The sequence below is a fragment of the Aphelocoma coerulescens genome, chromosome 1 (assembly GCF_041296385.1).
Source record: "Aphelocoma coerulescens isolate FSJ_1873_10779 chromosome 1, UR_Acoe_1.0, whole genome shotgun sequence".
Classification (NCBI taxonomy): Eukaryota; Metazoa; Chordata; class Aves; order Passeriformes; family Corvidae; genus Aphelocoma; species Aphelocoma coerulescens.
Genome location: NC_091013.1, coordinates 352,103 through 374,998, shown reverse-complemented (window position 1 = coordinate 374,998; position 22,896 = coordinate 352,103). Strand labels below are relative to the sequence as shown.

The window sequence follows — 22,896 nt, the reverse complement described above, 5'->3', positions numbered from 1 at the left end:
TATGGGACCTGGAGTGCTCTGATCACAGAGTCACAGAATGATTTGGGTTGGGAGGGACCCAAAGCTCATCCAGTCCCAACCCCTGCCACGGGCAGGGACACCTTCCACTGAGCAGGGTGCTCCAAGCCTGTTCAAGCCCAAATTTTATTCACAGGAGTTATTAGACTTTCACCTTTGCAGAATATTGAATTGTTTGGGTCCTGAAGGGCAACTCTGGATGAGCTGCAGGAGTACAGGGGGATGAGGAGGAGCTTCACTCTGAAGCGAGGGGTGACACCAGCACTGCCAGAAGGGATGACCATGGGTTTAGGAGCCAAAGCATGGGACGGAGTATCCTGAAGTGGCTGTTGAACACAGACTAGAGCATCACTCACCAGAGGTGCAGGAAGAGAGCGAACCGGGGCCGTGTGCGTCAGCAGCGCAGTGCTGGGGCCGGGGACTGGGATGAGGTGGCAGCAGTGGCCTTCAGTGAGAGCACGGGGGAAGGAATCCCAGGAACTCAACAATGGAGCGGTGGCCACGAGGATGCTGATACCAAGAAAGCCGGAGAGCAAGGCGGGAGCTGCCGCGCTGTGCCAGCAGCGCAGCACGTCCCCGCGGCTGCAGATCCACGGATTAAATTGAGTTTGCAAATTAAATTCCTCAAGAAATAATGAAATATGCACAGGCTAGTGCTCCAACGTGGAGATTTCAGTGAGAACCCACAGCAGCAGCCACCCAGCCAGGAGGGACAGGGGGGCACTGGCAGGAATGGGGCTGGGGGTGCTCAGTGGCTCAAGAGAGCAGCAGCTCAGGAGCTCAGAACTGGAAACACAGCCTGGGTTTGGCCACCAGGAATCACAGAATCATTAAGATTGGAAAAGACCTCCCAGATCATCCAGTCCAACCTGTGCCCCATCCCCACCTTGTCCCCAGCCCAGAGCACTGAGTGCCACCTCCAGCCCTTCCTGGGACGCTTCCAGGGATGGGCACTCCAGACCTCCCTGGGCAGCCCCTGCCAAGGCCTGACCACCCTCTCAGTAAATAATTCTTTTCTAACATCTATTTTTTCCTAATATCTAATGTTTCCTAACACCTAATTTTTCCCGGAGCTGCTGCAGGGAAGCCACCCATGGAGAGTTGAGTTCTCAGTCCTGGAAGAAAGAATCCTCACCAGCAGGACAGAGACACACCAGGACGTGGAGCTGGAAGGGGATGGCCAAGGCAGGCTCCAACTTGGATGGCCAAAGGAGAGCAGAGGGGAGCCTCCACAGCCAAACTGGGGCTGAGAGGAAAACATTGCTGCAGGTGCTTCCAAGAGAGGGAAATCCATGGAATCTCAGTGGGCAGATGCCAGGCAGACTGAAAGCTTGGGCAAGCAACCTCCTCAGGGGGTCCAAATCATCCTCAGACCCTTCCTCAAACACTTCCAGAGCAGGGGTCACCCCAGAGACCTCAGGGGACAAGGGAGGGGTCCCAGCCAGAGGGGACCCATGGGGCAAATGTAGCCTGGAAAGAGCAGATGGGTGAATCCCAGCCCTTTTGGTTTTTCCCCAGCACAGGAAGGACATGGATCTGCTGGAGCAAGTCCAGAGGAGGCCAAGGAGATGCTCCAAGGGCTGGAGCCTGTCTGCTCTGGAGCCAGGCTGGGAGAGCTGGGGGTGCTCACCTGGAGAAGGGAAGGCTCCAGGGAGAGCTCAGAGCCCCTTGCAGGGCCTAAAGGGGCTCCAGGAGAGCTGCAGAGGGACTGGGAACAAGGCATGGAGGGCCAGGAGCCAGGGAATGGCTTCCCAGTGCCAGAGGGCAGGGCTGGATGGGAGATTGGGCAGGAATTGTTCCCTGGCTGGGTGGGCAGGCCCTGGCACAGGGTGCCCAGAGCAGCTGGGGCTGCCCCTGGATCCCTGGCAGTGTCCAAGGCCAGGCTGGACATTGGGGCTTGGAGCAGCCTGGGACGGTGGAAGGTGTCCCTGCCCATCGCAGGGTTTGGAATGGGATGGGTTTTAAGGTCCCTTCCAACCCCTGAGAAATTGGAATTGGGGAGCTCCACCTTGGAATCATGAGCCCCTTAGGTCCACAAATGTCTCTGCATTTGGGAACTTTGGATTGAAAATAAAGGTGCCATGGTCAGTCCAAGGGTGGTGAATTCCCACTTCATTGCATGAGCAGGGAGAGTACGAGGAGTCCCTCCAGGAGTCCCTTCGGCAGCTGGAGCAAGTGCAATCAGAATAACTGAGCTGCCCGACAGGAGAATTCATTCCAAAATTTACCAACCTTGAGAGAGCTGGATGGGGGATGAGGCTGATGAAGGGAACCCTCAGTTCACTGAATGGGGGGGTGGGCAGCATTTGTTCCATGCTGGCAAGTCAGGGTTAGCTGAGGAACACAGCCAGGGCCATGGAACAGCCACCAACTCCTGGGGCCATGGATCATGCCAGAACGGCTCTCCTGTGCCAGGCAGAAGCTCTCTGGAGCCATAGATCGTGCCAGGCTGGCTCATCCTGTGCCAGAGGATCCTCCTGCCCCCACAGCCCCAAACAACGGTTCCTGCCCTGGAGCAAAGAAGGAAAAGGACGAAGTGCCCCACTCCTGCCACTGGAAGGGGGTTGGTCCCTCAGCTCTGACACTGAAGCTTCTGTGATCTTTTGGCAGAAGGTAGAACCCAGGAACTGTGAAATGGGGGTCCCCAAGGGGACACAGATCACTCCCCTCACCACTGCTGGATTCTGCTTCCCCAAAAAACATAAATCCAGCAGCTCTGAGCATGTCATGAGGGCTTAGGAGGGTTTAGGAAGGGATTAAGAGGGAAAGCTTTTAACATGAGCTGTCCCCGTGCTGGTTCTGCCAGGTGCAGCAGGGACATCACCGGGAGCCACAGCTCCCAGCAGGGTTCGGGGCGGGGGGAACATAGGCCACCCCCAGCTCAGACACCCTGGTAAAATCACAGTTTGGTGTTAAAAACAGGCTTTTTGGGATAATTCACAGGAGAGGCACATTAGCCAAATAAATCTGCTTAAGGGAGTGAAGGAGGACTAATCACTCTGGGATGAAGGTTTGGGATAATCTCCCAAGGAGCAAATAATTGGGCATTAAGGTGTGGGGGGTGTAGGCTCCAAGCAGCCTGTGGATTGGTGCTGGCCCTGGGGGCTTCCATATGGGAACCATGGGGGAAAACACCACAACCCTCAGTGCTGCAGGGCTCCCCAGGACTGGGCCCCGGCTCCACCTGGGAATGGGCATTGAAGCTTTGGGAAGTCACAATCACACGCTGGACCTGCCACAGGAGGTACCCCAGAGACACCCAGCACCACGGGCAGCCTGAGACAGCTGTCCTGGGAATGGGAGGAGAGGCAGGACAGGGAGGATGAGGATGAGTCTCAGGAACATGAGACTGCACAGAGCAGCCTGAGCACCACTCACCCAGGTCTGACAGTCAGGTAAAGGTGTCCCCACTGCTGGAGTCGGGGCTCACTCCCAGCATCCCCAACGCCACGGCCCAGAGACAAACCAGTGGCATTTGGCAACAGGAAGGGTCAGCCCAGGCCAGCCAAAGGCAGCATCAGCTGAGGGCACAGGAGCTGCCACAGGCCAGGGCACAGCCCTGCCACAGAAATTACTAATGTGGTTTTCAGAAGGCCCATGCTCCCAAATGCACCACTGCTGACAGATGGTGCAGCTGGAACACTGGAGGGCACATCCTGCAGCAGGACCCAACAACCCTCCTGGGACCCACTGCAATGCCATCCCAGCACTCAGGTCACCCAGGTGCAAGACACTCCTGCTGCCCACAGCTCCATCCCTATCCCGGACCGTTCGGGCTCGGGAAGGAGCTGGTTGCAGAGCTTGTCCTTCTTGCAGTCCTCTGCTGCGGGACACGGCCAGGGCTGGTGGCACCACCTCAGTCTGGGGGGTTTCAATGCTGGGATGGTTCACAGGGTGCAGTGCTGGGGGATTCAGCTCCCCCCGCTCAGGAGCTGGGGGTCTCACACAGGCACACACCGGGGTTCCAAGGGAACAGCTGATGGATGCCCTGTCCCATGTCCTGTCCCTTTTCTCCTGCACCACGTGCTCCCCGTTAAGGCCCCTGACGGGAGGAGCTTCATGCCCAAGGCAATGACATCACCTCAGGCTGAAGCTCAGAAATGCTTCTCAAGACCGTGGTGACTCTGGTTGGGCACAAGGATCCGAGTGTCCCTGTGCATCCCTTCCAATTCAGGATGTTCCACACTCCTCAGGTAACTGGGGGATGAATCCCAGTGCACTCATGGCACCTGCTGGCACTGGACAGCAGTAAGACCCTCCCAACCCACTGAACACTCTCCTGCTTGTTGTCCCTGGACACCAGGTGCCATGTCCTCCGCTGCACCCATTTCCAGTGCAAACATGTGACAGTCCCGTGGTTCTGGCAGCACCAGGAAGGTATGGATCCCACTGAGCCCCAGAAACCTAAATTTACTGGCAATTGTGTGAATCCTTTTAACGGTGAGGTTTCTTCCAGGAGTCTGAGCATGAAGCATGGCTACAGCTCAACCCTGGAGCTCCAGCTCCAGCCCACAGCCAAAGGTGTGGGGCTCACCTGGAGCAGGTGGAGGCAGCCAGAGGTCAGGAAATCACGGAACGGTTTGGGTCGAGAGGGACCTTTACAGCTCATCCAGTTCCACCCCCCTGCATGGGCAGGGACACCTTCCATCAGACCAGGCTGCTGTAAGTCCCATCCAACCTGCCCTTGGACACTTGGATGTGAAGGTGACACCACCAGGGCTGGCCTCAGATGCTGCCACCACTGCTGAACCACTCATTCCTGAGAACAACCCTCAGGGCCACACCTGCCCCTGCCAGCACCAGGTGACTTCACGTTCTGAATTGTTACCAAACCCACACCTAGCACCCGCTGCATTGGCGCTGCGAGGGGAGACACAGCCCAGAACAAACCAGCACTGAACTGGGACACAGCCAGTGACAGAGCAGCCAGAGAGTGTCCCCTTCTGCCCTGTGCCGTGACCTGTGCTCCCAGCACCACACAGCTGAGCCCGCACATCACCAGCCGTCCCCAGTCTGCACTGCACACAACTCACTTCAGCTCACACACAGGTAATTCCACTTTCCCAACATTTATTCCTCCCATGCCTCTCCCCACAGGTGTCAGAACTTCTGGAACTGTTTCTTGGTGCCTGCAGCCTTGGTCACCTTGAGCACGTTGAAGCGCACGGTCTTGCTGAGGGGGCGGCACTCGCCCACTGTCACGATGTCCCCAATCTGCACATCCCTGCAACGACACCCGGGGTCAGGGACCTCCTCAGGCTTCACCTGTTCCTCACAATGCTGAGTCTGGCTGCTCCTCCTGGAGGGAACTTAAGGCTCCCACAGATGGTGCCTGGAACCTGACCCACGGTTCAGCACATGCCAGTGGCATTGTCAGCAGCCCCTCAGCTGAGGGACTCTGCAGACCATCGTGAGTTTGGACATCATAACCTGTGAGCAGGTTCCAGATGAGCAGGGGCTATGAACCCACCCACGTCCCGCCCAGACGGGCCCTCACCAGCCTGTGTGAGTTCAGCACTACACACAAGCAGCAGGAACAGGTGCGGGGACACCCCGGGCAGCCCTGGCGCAGCCAGGGACACGCACGCACCTGAAGCAGGGGGACAGGTGCACGGACATGTTCTTGTGGCGCTTCTCAAAGCGGTTGTACTTGCGGATGTAGTGCAGGTAATCGCGGCGGATGACGATGGTGCGCTGCATCTTCATCTTGGTCACCACACCTGGACGGGGGGACAGGACCACTGAGACACAGGGGACTGGCAGGGATCAGTGTGGCGCCGGGTAGCAACATGCACCAATTCCAGGAATTTCTCCTCATTTACTGCCCCTTCGGTGCCAGGCCACAACCTCCCCCTTTCTGTCATAAACCCAATTATGGCTCTTTTTCAAGCCCTTCTAACACACTTCCTAACGGTCCCATCTTCCCCCTGCAGCTGCCCTCCAGCACACCTGGACAGCCCCTGGCCCTGTCACCTGCATCAGTAAAGCCATGTGGCAGTGTCATCAGGCCCGTGGTGGGCTCAGCAGACCATCGTGAGATTGGCATCATTTGCGGCTCCAGGACCAAGGCAGGCTACCTCAAGGGGGTTGGTTGCCTGCCCCAGATTTCCCATGGAATTCCCTTGGGGATGTTCCAGCTCACCTGAGAGTATGCGGCCTCGGATGGAGACATTCCCAGTGAAGGGACACTTTTTGTCGATGTAGGTGCCCTCAATGGCCTGCAAGGACAGGTGGATGCTAAGTGGGGAGATAAAGCTCACACACCACCAGAACCCAGAGAACACTTGTATACACAGGAATCATGGAACGGCTCACCAGAGACCTCGAGTCCAGGAAGCACTGCCAAGGCCACCACTGACCCTGTCCTGAAATGCCACATCCACATCAGGACAACCATGGCCCCAGTTGCATGCCCAGGCCCCCCCTCACCTCCTTGGGGGTCTTGAAGCCCAGCCCCACATTGCGGTAGTAGCGGGGGAGCTTCTCCTTGCCGCCCTCGCCCAGCAGCACACGCTTCTTATTCTGGAAGATCGTCGGCTGCTTCTGGTAGGCACGTTCCGTCTGGGGGTGGAACAGGCTGGGGGGGTCAGCACGGGGCGCAGCACCGGGGGGAGATCCCAGCAAAGGACCCTCAGCACCGAGAGCGAGCCCAGCCCTGCCCCGGGGCACCGAGACCCTCCCCCACCTTCCCTCCACAACCCCGGGCCCCAGGACCGCACACGACCCCGGAGCACCGAGATTCCCCCCCCCGCCGGACCCTCTGCCCTCCCCCAGACCCTCGGTGCACCGAGACCCCGTCCCAAGCTCCGGGCACGGCTCTGCTCCCCCAGCCCAAACCTGTGGGGCACCGACATTCCGCCCCCGCCTTCGTCCTACCAACCCCGAGGCATGGGAGCCTCCGCTCAGCCAATAAAACCCCACTGAGATTTCCACTGCCCCCAAAACCCTGGCGCGCCGAGAGCCGCCTCCGGCGCCCCCTCCCCAAAATCCCGGCGAATCGAGACGACCCATCCCTCGCCGACACCGAGATTCCGGCCCCCCATTCGCTCCACCAACCCCGGAGAACGGGTCCCTCTCCCCCTCCCACACCCAGATCCCAGAGACTTCCCCTCGCAATCCCCCTCCACACCCTTTAGGCACCCACCGCCCCTCCCGCACGCCTCCCCCGCGCCCCCTAACACCGCTGGGCCAGCATCCCCCTCTTGGGGGTCTGTCCGGCGGTGTCCGGCGGTGTCCCGGCGGTGTCCCCGGGCCCCGCGCAGCACCCACCTGCGTGTCCGCCATCTTTGCGCGCGCGGCCGGAAAGAGGCCGGGGAGCGCGCGGGGCGCGGGTTAACCCGGGGGCGGGAGCAGGGGCAGGAAGTGACGCAACGCGGCTGGCGTGACGCTGCGGGGCGGCTCGGGAGCGGCGGGGCCGTGCGGGTCGGACCAGCCCTCGAGACCACCGAGTCCGACCTGTGCCCGATGCCCACCTTGTCCCCAGCCCAGAGCACTGAGTGCCACCTCCAGCCCTTCCTGGGACACCTCCAGGGATGGGCACTCCAAACCTCCCTGGGCAGCTCTTGCCAAGGCCTGAGCTCCCTTTCCATGGGGAAATTCCTGCTGCTGTCCACCCTGAGCCTCCCCTGGCCCAGCCTGAGGCCGTTCCCTCTCCTCCTGTCCCTGTTCCCTGGCAGCAGAGCCCGACCCCCCCGGCTGCCCCCTCCTGTCAGGGACTTGTGCAGAGCCACAAGGTCCCCCCTGAGCCTCCTTTGCTCCAGCCTGAGCCCCTTTCCCAGCTCCCTCAGCCGCTCCTGGGGCTCCAGCCCCTTCCCAGCTCCCTTCCCTGCCCTGGACACGCTCCAGCCCCTCAATGTCCTTCCTGAACTGAGGGACCCAGAACAGGACACAGCACTCGAGGTGTGGCCTCAGCAGTGCCCAGCACGGGAGAAAGCATCACTTCCTTAGTCTTGCCTCTGGCTGTTACAGAGATGACCTCATCTGGGGCAAAACCTCGAACAGATGAGTGGGAGTTGGTCATAAATCGATGGGCAATTAGGAAAAAGGCTCAACTGCAGGGTTGCAAGGGCTGGAACTGGAGCTAATGCAGGCAGGGCCCCCCAGATTCTAGCCTGGGGGTGGCTCCATGTCCCTTTGCTGGCTGGCTAACGTTCCACACTGCTAGGGAAAAGGCTGGAATAAAGCTCACCCCACTCTCCTCCCCGGTGTATCTGCACCGTGCAGCTGGAGAAAAGCTGCACTGAAGACACCAAGTGACTGGAATAAACACATTAACTATTGGAATGGGAAATCCAGGTATTCTCCAGTCGCTGTTCCCACAGGTCATAGAGCATGGGGGGTGTTTGGGATGGAGAATGCAGCCATGGCCTTGGGGGCACCTGCCAGGCCCATAAGGCTCCATGCCCCCCAAAACCCACAATAGCCCAGGAGATACCACCACTGGGGCCCATCCCCTTCAACCCCATTCCATCCTAATTATCTGCATCTCCAACCTCATGCCAATTCCCATTTCCCACCCCAGCAACACTGGGAAACCTCTGGGTGACGGCCATGAACAGGGTCCTGGGCGTGTCCCAGGTCAGTGCTACAGCGGCACCAGGGGGCCAGAGCACCCCACACCTGCGGAACCAATGCTCCACAAGCCACTTGCTGTCACAAGCCCTGACAGTCACAGCTTCACCCCACAGCCCGGTGCTGCCCATAGGGACACACAGCCCCCCAGGGCTGAGGAGGGAGCAGACATGGGCTGGCTCAGGCCAGCAGCATGATGTGGTCACTCGGCCATGCCCTGTGCCCTGATATCCTGGCCAGCCCCCCCCCTATACCCCGAGAGTTGCACAGATGGGGGGAGGCGATGCCCTCAATCAGACCCTTTATTCCGAAGGGTTTTACACAGCACAGACACACATCCCCTCCCCATGCACAGCCCCCCCAGCCCCACACCCCGGGGGTTGCATAGAGAGCGGCTGGGTGGGCACCAGGAACCCCCAGGGGGCCGAGGGGGGCAGAACCAGCCCGCCCCGCGACCCCCGCCCTGTGAGCCCCGGGGGCCCCCAGGGTCCTGCCCTGCTCCCCCGGGGCACGGGGCGAGGGGCGGCCACTCGTGTCCAAAGTGCAGCCCAGCCTCGGCCCAGCTCTGCCCCAATAAATTAAAAAGGTCCGAGTCCAGGGTTAAAAAGGGGGCCCGGGGGTCACTCCTCGGGGGGCTCGGTGAGGAAGGGGGAAGTGACGGCGTGGGCCTGGGCGATGGCTGCCAGCTCCTTGAGGAACTCGCTGAAGATGACGGCGCAGTACACGGCGTTGCGCACGCGCAGGGCTTCGCCGTGCCGCGCCGAGGGGGCCAGGGGGTGCAGCCCCCCGTCCCGCAGCCCCTGCAGCGCCAGCTGCGCCGCGTGTCGCGCGCGGGTCGGGCTGTTGGCGTGCCGCAGCAGCAGCTCCCCCAGGGATGGCTTCCGGCTGCGGGCTGGGGGCACGCGGAGGGCAAAGGATCAGGGACGCTGGGCGTGGGGGGGTACAGGGGGGCATACGGCCCCCAGTGCAGCCCCCAGCACCCCCCAGAACCTCCGCCATACCCAAGGGACAGCTCCTGGCTGCGGGCACACAGGCGATGGCATCTACACCTCTGTGCAGCTCTCAGCTCCCCCCCACAATCCCCAGCCCCTTGCACGGACTCCAGCCCTCCCTATCACACAACGCGCAACCCTCAGGCCCCCTTCCCAGGCCCTGCGCAGACCCCACACCGCACCCAGACACCAGACTCCCAATGCAACCCCCAGTCCCTGAGACAACACAAGGGGCAGCCCCCAGCCCTTCACATAGCCCCCAGCCCTTCACATAGCCCCCAGCCCCACATGCTACTGTGAGCTGCCTGCACAACCCCCAGCCCCCCATCCAAGGCCATGCCCTCACCCAGGGTGTCAGGGCGCCGCAGGGCAGGGACAGCCCCGGGCCCCTCAGCCCAGTCCAGCCGCCCCCGGGCAATCAGGTACTTCTTGGCCTTGAAGAGCAGTGCTGGGAAATCCTCCTGACTGGCAGCAAAGCTCTCGATCTTGTTCTTCACCGAGCCCAGCACCTGCAGGACCACAGGATGGGGGACCCCTCGGGAACAGGGGTCCCCACAGGAAGGGGGGTCCCCATCCGATGGGGTTGTTCTCTTGAGCACAAGGTACCCCTACAGGAATGGGGGGGGCTCTCCACAGTAACAGGGGATTCAGGGAGTAGGGGGATCCCCGTCTCCAGAGGGGTTACAGCCATGTGGCACTTAGGAACACGGGGCAGGGGTAGGCTGGGCAGCACAAGGGGAACTCAGTGATCTCGGGGGGCTGTTCCAACACCTTCCCATGACTCCATGAGGGCAGGGGTTCCCCAGGGACCATACCTGGAGCAGGGACTTGACACTGGGCTGGAAGACCATGTTGGTGTTGAGCAGGAAGGAGCGGAGCAGGGGCTGGGGGTAGCAGGCCAGCTGGGCCACCAGCCCCGTCAGCAGGAAGTTGACATACAGTGAGTTGTGGGGCATGTTCTCCAGCTTCCCGAACAGCACCGACACGAAGGGGCCTGGGGACACAGGGGCGTCAGGCAGGGCCCTGCAGGGAGCTGGGACCCTCCCTGTCCCCCCATGCCCACCTGTGAAGGGCTGGCTGGGGGGTGGCCCCACCGCCCGTGGAGGGCTGGCCACCACCTGCGCCAGGGGGTCTGGGGGCCGTGGCGGTGCCCGCCCGGTGCCTGTGTCCCCCTCGGGCAGCGCGGTGAAGCTGGCGAAGGCCTCCTCCTCCTCATGGGACAGAGGTGGCTCAGGGGGTTCTGCAGGGCTGGCTGGGGCCCCCCCCACACCCCCGTTCTGCATCTCAGCCTCAATCTCACGCAGCTCCTCCGTGAAGGTCTCGATGGAGACACCGGCGCCGGGAGGCTCGGCAGGCACACGGGCCAGCAGCTCCTCCAACAGCGAGTCCACCGAGGGCAGAGGTTCCCAGCCAGGGGGCTGTGCCCGGGGGGCCCCATTCGGGGCCCCTCCGCCGCCCTCGCCCTCACCCTGGGGGCTCCGACGGACCTTCTTCACCACCACATCCCCCTCTGGCCGCCCTGGCTCAGCCGCTCCATGTGCCCCATTCACCAGTGTCCCCCTGTCCCGGGGCTCGGGGCCAGACCCCCCAGTGCTGGGCTCATCACCCCCGAGGGGCCCCCCCGGCACCTCCCGCGCCCCCTCCTCGGGCAGCCCCCGCTTCTTAGTCCGTGGGGTGGGGGGTCCTGGGAGCCGTCCTGGGGGGCTGTCAGGGTCGGGAGTGGGGCTGGGGGCACGGGGGTCCTCGCCGTCGTAGGGAGCCGACCAGACGCGGCAGGCCCAGGCACAGCGGTCGATGCTGTGCCGCGCGTCCCGCAGGTATTCCAGGTAGTTCCTGTCCAGCTCTGCCACCTCATCCCGGGGGCCAGGCCGGGAGGGGCTGCCCGTGGAGGGCCCGGGGGAGCGGGGGGCTGCAGCCTCAGCGGGGGCTGCGCTGGCCTGGCGCATGAAGAAGGAGAGGCGGGACGGTGTGGATGGCTTCGGTGCCGGGGGGGCGTCTGCACCGGGACTGCCGTGGCCTGCGGAGTAGCAGGGGTCAGCACCCGGCTGGTGCCGGGGGGAGCTCAGGGTGCCGGGGGATGGGGGGATGAGGCTCAGCACCGGGCTAGGACAGGAATGATGGTGTCCCAGCGGCTACAGGGACGGCACAGGGGAGCTCAGTGCCAGGACAGGGCTCAAGAATGTGGGGATAGCACGGCATGGGGGACTGTGCCAGGATAGGGTGAGGATGGGGTTCAAAGTGCCACAGGAATGGCACCAGAGGCTCAGCGCTGACAGGCACCAGAGCTCAGGGCCCAAGGGGACAACAAAGTAGAGCTCAGCAATGGGACAGGATGGGGCTAGGATGTGGGGGGGGAGGGGGGGGCCATAGGGATGGCACAGCTGTGACTCATCAACAAGTAGGAGCAGGGATGGGTTACAAGCAGCCGTGGAGACCCCAGGAGGAGGCTCCACATCAAGTCAGGAGGCGGACAGGGCCTAAAGGGCTGCAGGGACAGCATGGGACAGCTCAGTGCCAAGCCAGGGTAGGAAGAGAGTCTGAGGGGCTGCAGAGATGGATGCTGGGAGAGGGCTCAGTGCCGGGACCCAGCAGGGACGGCGTGCGAGGGGCCATGGGGAGGGGCTCAGCACCAAGCCGGGGTGTGGAGGGGCTCTGAGGGGCCACAGTTGCATACCCCTGGCCCGGGAGGGGGGCTCCTCGTCCCGGTCGTGGGGCGGTGGGGGGCTCTCGGGCCGGCAGCAGCGCGGGATTAGCGACAGGAACTTAGCCGCTGTCTTCCCATAGATGTCCAGGTCCCGCACCGCCCGCTTCTGGCTCAGCATCACATGGCTGCAGGGCAGCAGGTACCTGGGGGCAGGGCGGCACAGGGCAGCTGCAGGAGAGACACAGGGACGGGGACCCTGCACAGGACCCCAGCCCCTTCACAGGGGGGCGAGCGACATGGCTGCCTCACATCCGTGTGGGCACTCCCCAGGCCCATCCCAGAGGAGCCCCCAGAGTGGGTGGGTCAGCAGCAGGTGACCCCTGGCCCCCCTCAGCACCCCCCCCAGCCCCTGTTACCTGAGCACCAGCTGCAGCATCACATCCTCGCAGTTGAGGCTGAGCAGGGTCCGGAAGAGGCTCAGGGACACCATGCACAGCTGGGGACAGTGCGGGGTGTCAGAGGGGCAGCAGAGTGGGCAGGCAGCAGTGCCACCCACCCCATGGCAGGACAGGGGAAGGGGATGGGAGTGAGACGGGACAAGGATGAGGATGGGGATATTGGGGACAAGATAAAGATGAGGGTGGGGATGTTGGGGATAGGGATGCTTGGGATGGGATGGAGATGTTGGGGGCCATGGGGGGCCACGGGGCTCACTCGGGAGTTGCTGTTGATGCGGCCCACCAGCGTGTCCAGGATGGTTGTGTTGTCGTGCCGGTGCAGCAGCACGAAGCGCAGGAAGGTTTTCAGCAGCGCCGTCTCACTGACACTGCGCAGGAACAGGTCCAGGTATGCCGTGCTCGCAATCATCTCCTCCACCGAAGTCTGCAGGACAGGCATGTGGAGCCAGGCGTCACAGGGATGGGCAGCATGGGGCCCTGCCCGCCCGCACGGGCATGAGACCCCCATCCCACACCTGCTGCCAGGGGTCCCTCACCTTGTGCAGCGCCGGCCCCATGACAGGCACAAGGAACCCGTTGTGGACGTAATCCACCAACTGCTTCTGCACCAGTGGGTGGGCGACCTGCAGGGCCGCAGGGGAGTCAGGCAGCCCCCTATGGGGCTGGGAGCCCCACACAGCTCCTCACAGCCCCTCAGCCCCACCTGGATGACAGCATTGCAGAACTCAAGCGAGTTCATGAAGAGGACGAGGGAGGAGACGCCGATCCAGTCTTCACGCCGCAGGAAGTGCCAGTCATCTCCTCGCACCTCGATCTTGCGGGGCAGGGAGGAGTACAGGGCGCTCAGGCCCGTGGCCAGCACCTGGGAACACATGTACTCGGCTGCCCCGCAGCCCCTCGGACCTCTGGCTACTGGACCCAACCGGCCTTCCCCAAACCCTGGGAACCTGCCCCCCACAGGAACCTGCCCCACTCCAGTGGTCCAGGCAGGGCAGCTGGGCTGGGCGCTGCATCCACCACTGACCCCAGGGAGTGGCCCCCTCATCCCCAGAGCTGGGCCCGCCATCATCTCCAAGCGTCCCATCACCAACAAGTCCCCCCCATCATCTCCAAGCACCCTGTCCCCAGGCCCCTCATCCCCAAGCATTCCCATCATCTCTAGGCTACTCTGTCACCTCCAAGCCCCCCATCACTTGCAGACTTTCTATCACCCCCAGATCCCCCATCATCTCCAAGCCCTCTATCCCAAAGCTCTCCATCACTTGCAAGCTTCCATCACTCCCGAGTCCCCCATAATCTCCAGCCCTGCCCCCCCACCATCCCCAAGCCAGGGCAGGCCTTCTCCCTCCAGGCCTGTCCATGGCTCTTGCCCCAAGGGCCCAACCCAATCCTGCGCCAGCAGTGCAGGGTCCAAGCACTGTCCCACAGCAGGGACGTTGCCCTGGGGAGGGGGACACCATACCAGGGAGAGTGGCGTCACGCCAGGGAGGCGAACACTGCCCCAAGGACAGGGATGCCACACGGGGGATCCGTACCGGGCAGAAGTAGGAGTTGTCGGTGATGGACTGGGCCACGGCGCGGTTGCTGGCCGACATGGCCATGATGAGCAGCAGCGCGTCACGTGCCTGCTGGCCCCGCGCACCCTCGTGGTGGATGAAGGGGATGAGGAGGGAGAAGATGATGAGGTTGGCGGGGCCCTGGTCTGTGTGGCTGTGGAAGAAGAGCTCCAGGATGGCTGGCTCACGGGCCACAGAGACGCAGAGCTGGTTGAGCAGCAGCACCAGGCTGTTCTCGAGTGGGGCCGAGGCGGGCTCAGCGCAGACGCTGAGCAGGCGCAGCAGCGGTGTCAGCACCGGCTTGTGCCGCAGCAGGGGCTGCCGGGCCTGGCTGATCAGCATCTCATACAGCTTCAGCTGCTCCACCTGCCAACAAGGACAGGGGGAAAAGGTACAGAGACCACCAGGTCCAGCTGTTCCTCCAGCACAGCCCAGCCCACTGAACCATGTTCCCAGATGCCACATCCACATGGCTGTGAATCCCCTCAGGCCTGGAGATTCCAGCACTGCCCTGGGCCATGTGTGACAGGGCTGGACAGCTCTTTTCATGAGGAATTTCCTCCAGCATCACAGAGTTTTCAGGGTGGCTCGGGTTGGAAGTGACCTTAAGCCCATCTAGTTTCAACCCCAATCCAATCCAAGCTGTACATGCCCTGGGGCAGCACCCTACCCTTGGCCTGGCTGACCCTCAACCCACCACCTTCACCCCTTGGATCCAGCCTGTCCAAACCTCCCCACATACCCCCCACCCCTGTAGTCCCCTCTGCTCCCCCCACTCAGACCTTCCTCTCCTCGGTGAAGTCGCCCTGCAGATGCCAGCACAGGAGCCGCTCCAGCAGGTTCTCAGCAGCCACGAACTCCAGGATGGGCCCACAGGCCACATCCCCGTCCCCCTGTGACTTGTCCCCGTCCCCATCCCCCCAGGGCCGGTCCTCAGCCAGCAGGTTCAGCATCTGGTAGGTGTTGTTGCGGACAGCACTGAGGTCGTCGGGGGCCGGTTTGCTCCCACGCCGCTCCAGGATCCGCAGCACCTGTGGGAGGGGACTTGGCAGCGGGGGCTGGGGGCTGGAGGGTTGGGGGGATCCCGACTGCCCCCCACCCCACTCACCTGTGCCCAGTGGTTTTTGAAGACCATGAGACAGGTCTCGGGGTCAGCAGTGACGGGGGGCTGCAGGCTGGCGCTGCGGGGGGCTCGCTGCCCACCTGCCCGTGGGGTCAGCTTGCTAAGCCAGCTCATCCTCTCCATCAGCACAGGGTCACGGACAGCACCGGGGCACCCCAACCGGTCTGGATGCGGCCTGGCACCACCGTGGGGGCACAGGGGAGCGGGCGGGACGCCAGGGTCCTTTCTCCATGCTGCTGCCAGCGGCTGGGCTGCAGGGAGAGGGGCCATCAGAGATCCCCAGCCCAACCTCACGCCTGGCAGCAGGGATGGAGGGAGAAGGGAAAGTAGGACAGAAGCCAGGAGGGAAGAAAGTCAGGAAGAAAGGAAGGCAAGAAAGAGGAAAGGCAGGCAGGAGAGCCAGAGCACTGGGAACTGGGCCGGGCGAGCATGGTGGAGCGGTGGTGGCTGGAGGACTCTGGATCCCAGTCCTGCTCACACCCAGTACTGGACTTTAGTCCAGGAGCTGGCCCAGCATGGGTGTGGGGAGTACCCAGCAGCCCGCAGGGACACCGGGACAGCTGGGACAGCTGCCCACCCCCATGCTCAGCAGCACCCACAACCGGTGCAGCACAACAGCACTGCCGGGATATTTATAGGGCCCCGTGCCCTAGCACCACCACTGCCACTGCAGGCACCAGCACGGGACTGAGCACTACGAGGCCGCAGAGCTGGCAGCACCGGTGTGCCTGGGACACCACAGGGGCCCCTGAGCTCCCTAAGGGCAAATGGCTTTGAGAGCCAGTGCCACAGCCCTTGCATGGGGCTTGGGGAAGTGAAAGTTCCATTAAAGACACCCCAAACCACAGGAGCAGGAATGGGAAGTGGCTGAAGTTGGGGCAGCGGGACACGGCACGGGCAGGGCCTGTCTATTTATACCCAGCACAGCCTGTCCCACCCACAGCCAGCGCTCGTGTGGCTGCTAAAGTTAGACCCGCTGAATGCCAGGGCAGTGCCAGCCCTGGGACCTGGCACTGCGGCCCCACAGGAACACTAAGGCAAAGGCCACGATGTGGCACACCGATGTGGCACACCATGACGTCCCTAGTGCAGGGACCCATCCGATACGCGGCCAGAGCCATGCTGCTGGGACAGGGACACCAGCTGTCACCAGCATCAGTGCCCCCACAACCCAACCTGGCCGTGCCCGCTACGTGCCGAAGGACCCAGCCACTGGGGCACAGTACGGGGCCATGGCACCACACCAGGGGCACCCCAGTGCCACCCGGAGGGGCTGTGGTGGGGGAGCAGCCTTGGCCCAGGCACAAAGTAGCCAGAGCACTGGGGGGTGACCAGGTGCCACCAGACCAGGGAAAGGGACGCTGCAGGCAGGGACACCGAGGGCACAGGATGACAGCCAGGTGCCACCAGGGCAAGGACAGGGACATCGGGGGCACGGCCACCATGCGCAGAGGATGGCACCCAGTGCCAGGAAGTTGTGGGTGATGAGCCCCGGCCCCTCCGATGCACCAGGAAACGGAGCACGGTGTGGGGGTCGCCGGGAGGCGCCGGTGGTCCGGGTGAGGCAAGGGGCTGTCACAGCCCGGAGCTGCCCCCGAGCCGGGGCCGCGGTCCCCCAGCCCGCGGTAGGTGCTGCTCATTCGGGCATCCTCAGTCCCGGAGCCACGGAGACACCGGGACCGGGACCTCCTCAGGCTCCGGGGTCACGCATAACCGGGACCCCTCGATGCCCCGGGGCCGGGCCGCCTACCTGGGTCAAGGCCGCGGCGGTCCCGTCCCGTCAGCGCCGCACCTGGGGAGGGCAGAGGAGGCGTCGGACGCGGGGCCGGGACCCCCCGGAACCCCCCGGGCCCCAGCGGGACTGGGCCCCTCGCCCCACGGCACCGCGGCCCGCTCAGACCCGTCCCCGTCGCGGTCCCCTCATCCCCGACACCGCCCGGGCCGGCCCGGTCCCTCCGGCCCCGCGCGGCCAAGGGCGGGCGGCGGCCCGGGCACCCCGGGACCGCGGCGGAAGGGCGGCTGGACCTGCCCCGAGGCCAGCCCCGCTCCTCACGCCCGCCGCTCCCGGTGTCCCCATTCCCGGTGTCCCCGTTCCCGGTGTTCCGGTGCCCCCCGGCCCCTCCCGGTCCGCCCCAGTGCCGCCGCTCACCGCCCGCCCCCGCCACAGGCCCCGCGCTCCCGACGCCATCTTCCCGCCGCGCCCGACGCACCGCGCGCGTTGGACACGCCCACCGGGGCCGGGGACACGCCCACCGGGGCCGGGGACACGCCCACCGGGGCCGGGGACACGCCCACAGGCTTCGGTGGCCGGGGCCGCCCGGGAGAGCCCGAGCGCTCATTGGCTACTCCGGGAGCGGGGCGGGACCGGGCGGGGCCGGGGGCGCGTGGGAACCGGGAGCCGGGAACCGGGAAAGGCGGTACTGGGGCACCCCGGGGCCGGGTAACCTGGTACTGGAGCACTCCCCGGAATGAGGCATCCCCAGAATCCGGCAACCCCTCTGAGCCGGTCACCGACAACCGGGTACCCAGGTACTGCGACTCCCGGCACCGAGAACCCCAGTACGGGCACCACCCGCAACCGGGCACCCCGCTGGCCCGGGCATCCCTCTTCTGGGACCCCCCGTAACTGGGCACCGGGTAACCCTGTACTAGGACCCCCTGCACCGGATAGCCCCTGCACACTGCACGTCCCGGAACTGGGCACCCCGGAATCGGGCACCCCTGTACCGGGACCCCCCCAGAACCCCTCTACCAGGCACCCCAGAAACGGGCCCTCCCTGGCACTGATAACCTTGTACTAGGCGCCCCTCTGCCAGGTAACCCCGTACCGGGCACGGCTCTGGCCCGTGCACCAGGTACTGGGAGCTGCCACACCTCTGCACAGGGCACTGCCTGGCACCGGCTGCAGTTCCTGGAGACGAGCCTGGCCCCCAGCACACTCCTGCCCGTGGCTCCGTGCCCCAGCATGCCCGGGGGACCTGGCACAGCGGCTGCTTCAGCCCGGGTATCCCAGGGGGCCGGTGGGTACCCTGGGGACCCCACGTTGCTAGGACACGCCCATGCTGCAGGAGCCCCGTGGCTGGGTCCCCTTGGCACCACACTTGGCACCGGGGCAGGCGGCAGCACCTGCCAGGCGCTCAGGTGCACAGGACCCCCGCTATCGGGACGCACGGGATCCCTGCTGTGAAGGATGCAGACCCTCCGCTCCCTCCTGTCCTGCCGCTGGGCCTGGCTCCGGCCCTGCAGCACGTCTGGATCCACGGCCGCAGCTGGGGCTGGCACCGGCACTGGACATGCCGCGGGGTGAGCAGGGCGTGGCTGCCTCCCGTGGGGTTGGGGGTAGGGGCACAGCAGGGACCCCTCAGTCCCCCAGGAGCTGGGGGTCTGGCTGAGCCTTAGAGCCACTGGCAGCCGGGGGTGAGTGTGGGGCAGAGGGATCCCAAATGGGGATAGAGTGACCCCAGGTCCCTCTGTGCCCCCCAGCCGCACTGCCACCCCCTGGAACTGGACCCTGGACCCCGCTGGGGACTGGCACTACAGATGGATCAGCCTCATGGTTCTGCCCATCCTTTACAACTGGGTCATCCTCATCCTCAGGTGCCAGGCAGTACGGTTGGGGTGGGGGTGTGGGGTGTCCTGGCCCCGTCCCAGCGATGCCTCATGATGCCACTTGTACCCCAGGTGCTGCTTCCCCGAGGTGCAGGAGGCACACATGGGGCTGTGGCAGGCCCTGGATGGGCTCAGCGATGCACTGTACCTGCTGGACATGGCTGTGCACCTCCACACAGGTGTGTACAGGCACAAACACCCACAGGTGTGTGCACACACCCACAGGTGTGTACAGACACAAACACAGAGATGTACAGGTGTGTGCACACAGACACACAAAGACATGGGTGTGTACACACACACAGACACACAGGTGTGTACCTACACACACACACATACAGGTGTGTACATACACACACACAGATGTGCACATACACACACATAGATGTACACACAGACACACAGGTGTGTACATACACATACAGACACACAGGTGTGCACACATACACACACACAGAGGTGTGTACATACACACAAACAGAGAGACATGCAGGTGTGCACACAGACACAGACATAGATTTACATACACACACACAGAGATGCAGGTGTGCACATACACATACAGACACACACAGGTACACAGGTGTGTACATATACAGACACACAGAGGTGTGTGCATACACACACACAGGTGTGCACACACAGAGGTGTGTACATACACACACACAGAGACATGCAGGTGTTTACATACACACACACAGGTGTGCACACGCACACACAGAGGTGTGTACGTACACATACACACACACACAGACATGCAGGTGTGTACATACACACAGACACACAGGTGTGCACATACAGACACACACAGGTGTGCACACTCACACAGGTGTGCACACTCACACAGGTGTGCACACACACAGAGGTGTGTACATACACACACACACAGACATGCAGGTGTGTACATACACACACAGGTGTGTACATACACATACAGAGACACACAGGTGTGCACACACACACATACACACACATGCAGGCGTGTACATACAAGCATACACACACAGAGACACACACACACATGCACTCCCACCCGATATAGCCTTCCCCCAGTCCCACACAGAGGACATCTGGGTGGGTGGTTTTGAGTCTTGGCGCCCACCGCTGACCCCCTTAGCCCCATGGCAGCCCAGGGAACCACCAGTGACATCCCCCAGGGTGCCCATCCAGGGCTCCTGACCCCTGCGTCCCCCCTGTGCCCCATGCTGGGCACACACAGATACCAGTGCCTCGTCCCCACTGTGAGCCTCCTCCCATCACAGGGAGGTCCTGAGCAACCCCTGCCCCTCAAACCCTGAACCCCCTGTAGTGCCATGGCTCCCCTGGCTGCCCACTCAGGTTTCCTAGAGGATGGGATCCTGGTGCAGGATGTCAGCCGGACACGGCGGTGCTATCTGGGCTCCTGGACCTTCCCCTGGGATGTGATGGCTGTGCTGCCCACCGAGCTGCTCTGTCTGCTCCCAGGGGTCCCCAGGGTCCCAGGGGTGCCAGCAGCACGTGCCAACCGCTGCCTACGGGTGCCACGGCTCTTCGAGGCCTTCGACCGGTGCGAGACACGCACAGGATGGCCCAATGTGTTCCGTGTGGCCAAGCTGATGCTGTACCTGCTGCTGGGCATCCACTGGCATGGCTGCCTCTACTTCGCACTGTCGGCACACCTGGGGCTGGGCGTTGACCCCTGGGTCTGCCCCAGCTTCACCCGACTGCTGCGCCGCTACCTGCACAGCTTCTACTTCTCCACACTGGTCCTGGCCATGGTGGGCGACACGCCAGCCCCGCAGCGCGAGGAGGAGTTCCTCTTCGTCACCGCCAGCTTCCTCCTGGCCGTGCTGGGCTTCGCCACCATCACCGGCAACATCAGCACCGTCATCGTCAACCTCAGCGCAGCCGACGCCGCCTTCTACCCAGACGTGGGGCCGATGCGGCGATACCTGCGGGCGCAGGACGCAGGCGGGCGGCTGGTGCGGCGTGTGGTGCGCTGGCACCAGCACCTGCGGGCGCAGCGCAAGCTGCCGGCGGAGCAGGAGGTGCTGCAGCACCTGCCGCAGGGCCTGCAGGCCGAGGTGGCAGCCAGCGTGCACCTGGCGGCCCTGCGGCGCGTGAGCCTGTTCCGCGGCTGGGAGCACGGCGTGCTGCGGCAGCTGGTGCTGCGCCTGCGCCCGCAGGTCTTCAGCCCTGGCGAGTTCGTGTGCCGGCGTGGCGATGTGGGCCGCGAGATGTACTTCATCCGCGAGGGCCGCCTGGCTGTGGTGGCCGAGGACGGTGTCACGCAGCTGGCCGTGCTGGGCGAGGGGCTCTACTTTGGGGAGATCAGCCTCATCAACATCAAGGGTGAGCTCCACACTGCGCCCTGATGCCGCCCATGGTCCCCTTGGGCTCACGGCCCCCTGCCCCACAGGCAACACGGCAGGGAACCGGCGCACGGCCGACATCCTGAGCATTGGGTACTCAGACCTGTTCTGCCTGGGCAAGGAGGACCTGAAAGAGGTGCTGGCCGAGTTCCCCAATGCCCGTGCTGCCATGGAGGCCAAGGGCCGGGAGCTGCTGCTGTGCATGGGCCAGCTCAACACTGGAGCAGAGGCGGCAGCAGTGGCGGCCGAGGCCGAGGCCGAGCGGCGGCTGCAGGGGCTGGAGGTGGCCCTGGAGGGGCTCCAGACATGGGCAGCCCGACTGCTGGCACAGCTGGAGGCCAGTGCCCTGCGTGTGGCCCTGCGCGTCCAGTGCCTCGAGGGGTGGCTGCACCTGCGGCAGCAGCGACGGGACAGAGCAGCAGGGACAGATGGGGCAGCAGGAACGGCCTCACCGCAGTGGCCTGCCAGGACACAGGGTCCTACTGGGGGACAGGGCCCCCTCAGGGTACAGGGTTCAACCAAGGCACAGGGTCCCCTCAGGAAACAGGATCCCTTCAAGGTGCAGGGTGCCCCCAGGGCACAGGGTCCTGCCCAGGGACCAGGTCCTGCAGGAGGATGGGGTCCCACTGGGGTGCAGGGTCCCTCCAGGGCACAGGGTCCCCACAGAGCACAGGGTCCCAGCAACATGCAAGGTCCCCCCAAGGCACACGATACCCCCATGGTGCAGGGTCCCCTCGGGGCACAGGGTCACATCGGGGCACGAGGTCCTAGTGGCACATATGGTCCCAGGGGGGCACAGGCTCCCCTCAAGGCACGTGATACCCCCATGGTACAGGGTCCCCTCAGGGCACAGGGCCCCCCCAGGACACAGACACAGATTGGGGCACGAGGTCCCAGTGGCACATACGGTCCCAGGAGGGCACAGGCTCTCCCCAGGCCACAGGGTCCCTCTGGGTCACAGAGTTCCAGAGGGGTGCAGGATCTCTCCGAGGCTCAGGGTCCCACGAGGGGGGGGGGGTGCCGCGGGACTAGTTCCACGGTGCTGAGGGGTCACCTGGAGGGGGACAGCAGCGACAACTGTTGTCGGGTGACACCGACAGCTGCTGCTGTGGGACGGGGACCGGGACGGGGAAGGAGCCGGGATGGGGACGGATCAGGGTCATGGAGTTGCGGAGTCGGGAGCAGCTCGGGACCCCCAGCCCCGCCGGGGCGTCCCGGGGTCAGCCGCAGGGACGCGGTGACAGACACCGCGGTGACGGCAGCCGCTGCCGCTAGAGCGCTCCCGGCCTGGAGCCTCCCCACGCCCCCCGACCTGCCCGGGACTCCGGCTGCAGCCCGGTACTCCCCGAGCCCCGCTCTCGGTACTCTCCATGGCCCTGCCCGTCCCCCCCGCCCCGGGCTCCCCCCGGTCCCGCCTCCCCCGCGCCCCCAGCACCCCCCGGGCTCCCCCCGCCGCCGCCACCGCCCCCCGCCCCCGGCCCGCCCCGCGCCGGGCGCCGCCCCCGCTTATCCACCGGCGGCTCCGAGCGGATCGGAGCCTCGTCCCTCCCGGAGCCTCCCGGTGCCTGGTCCTT

The 22,896-nt window shown here is 64.1% G+C and overlaps 3 protein-coding genes and 2 non-coding genes across 6 annotated transcripts; 1 reads left to right on the top strand and 4 right to left on the bottom strand.

Annotated features, from left to right (window-relative positions):
- Window positions 1-5,071: 5,071 nt before the first annotated feature.
- Window positions 5,072-7,373, bottom strand: RPS11 (ribosomal protein S11). The gene is made up of 5 exons (XM_069027983.1): window positions 7,288-7,373; window positions 6,448-6,579; window positions 6,161-6,236; window positions 5,609-5,738; window positions 5,072-5,242 (listed from the first exon to the last, which is right to left on the bottom strand). Exons 1-5 carry the CDS (start codon window positions 7,300-7,302, stop codon window positions 5,119-5,121), a joined length of 477 nt encoding a protein of 158 aa, XP_068884084.1. The 5' UTR covers window positions 7,303-7,373; the 3' UTR covers window positions 5,072-5,118.
- On the bottom strand, window positions 5,361-5,450 carry LOC138120191 (small nucleolar RNA SNORD35). The gene has a single exon (XR_011155778.1). It is a non-coding gene; the product is annotated as a small nucleolar RNA SNORD35 (small nucleolar RNA).
- On the bottom strand, window positions 5,988-6,072 carry LOC138120199 (small nucleolar RNA SNORD35). The gene has a single exon (XR_011155779.1). It is a non-coding gene; the product is annotated as a small nucleolar RNA SNORD35 (small nucleolar RNA).
- A 1,508-nt stretch (window positions 7,374-8,881) lies between the features above and the next one.
- Window positions 8,882-17,578, bottom strand: FHIP1B (FHF complex subunit HOOK interacting protein 1B). 2 transcript variants are annotated; one of them, XM_069030133.1, is made up of 14 exons: window positions 17,512-17,578; window positions 17,113-17,154; window positions 15,348-15,613; window positions 15,022-15,270; window positions 14,219-14,605; window positions 13,387-13,545; window positions 13,220-13,306; window positions 12,940-13,107; window positions 12,642-12,721; window positions 12,256-12,428; window positions 10,645-11,598; window positions 10,397-10,575; window positions 9,928-10,090; window positions 8,882-9,481 (listed from the first exon to the last, which is right to left on the bottom strand). In XM_069030133.1, exons 3-14 carry the CDS (start codon window positions 15,483-15,485, stop codon window positions 9,210-9,212), a joined length of 3,009 nt encoding a protein of 1,002 aa, XP_068886234.1. In that variant the 5' UTR covers window positions 15,486-15,613; window positions 17,113-17,154; window positions 17,512-17,578; the 3' UTR covers window positions 8,882-9,209. The 2 variants fall into 2 exon arrangements, with proteins under 2 accessions (XP_068886234.1, XP_068887044.1); XM_069030943.1 differs by having other exon boundaries at window positions 13,387-13,497.
- On the top strand, window positions 16,437-22,563 carry CNGA4 (cyclic nucleotide gated channel subunit alpha 4). Its single transcript, XM_069017230.1, has 7 exons — window positions 16,437-16,584; window positions 17,057-17,984; window positions 18,846-18,959; window positions 19,044-19,150; window positions 20,310-21,302; window positions 21,370-21,827; window positions 22,423-22,563. Exons 1-7 carry the CDS (start codon window positions 16,437-16,439, stop codon window positions 22,561-22,563), a joined length of 2,889 nt encoding a protein of 962 aa, XP_068873331.1.
- The last annotated feature ends 333 nt before the right edge of the window (window positions 22,564-22,896 follow it).

Coding starts and splice junctions, on each gene's coding strand:
- RPS11 (XM_069027983.1), bottom strand. Junction 6,237..6,447: donor GCTTCAAGACCCCCAAGGAG/GTGAGGGGGGGC, acceptor CTGTCCTTGCAG/GCCATTGAGGGCACCTACAT. Junction 5,243..5,608: donor CACCTGTCCCCCTGCTTCAG/GTGCGTGCGTGT, acceptor GTGTCGTTGCAG/GGATGTGCAGATTGGGGACA.
- FHIP1B (XM_069030133.1), bottom strand. CDS start 15,485: ATGGAGAGGATGAGCTGGCTTAGCAAGCTGACCCCACGGGCAGGTGGG. Junction 14,606..15,021: donor ACTTCACCGAGGAGAGGAAG/GTCTGAGTGGGG, acceptor CCTTGTTGGCAG/GTGGAGCAGCTGAAGCTGTA. Junction 11,599..12,255: donor GCCCCCCTCCCGGGCCAGGG/GTATGCAACTGT, acceptor GCTACTCCGCAG/GCCACGGCAGTCCCGGTGCA.
- CNGA4 (XM_069017230.1), top strand. CDS start 16,437: ATGACGTCCCTAGTGCAGGGACCCATCCGATACGCGGCCAGAGCCATG. Junction 16,585..17,056: donor GACCCAGCCACTGGGGCACA/GTACGGGGCCAT, acceptor GGACCTCCTCAG/GCTCCGGGGTCACGCATAAC. Junction 19,151..20,309: donor GGCTGTGCACCTCCACACAG/GTGTGTACAGGC, acceptor CTGCCCACTCAG/GTTTCCTAGAGGATGGGATC.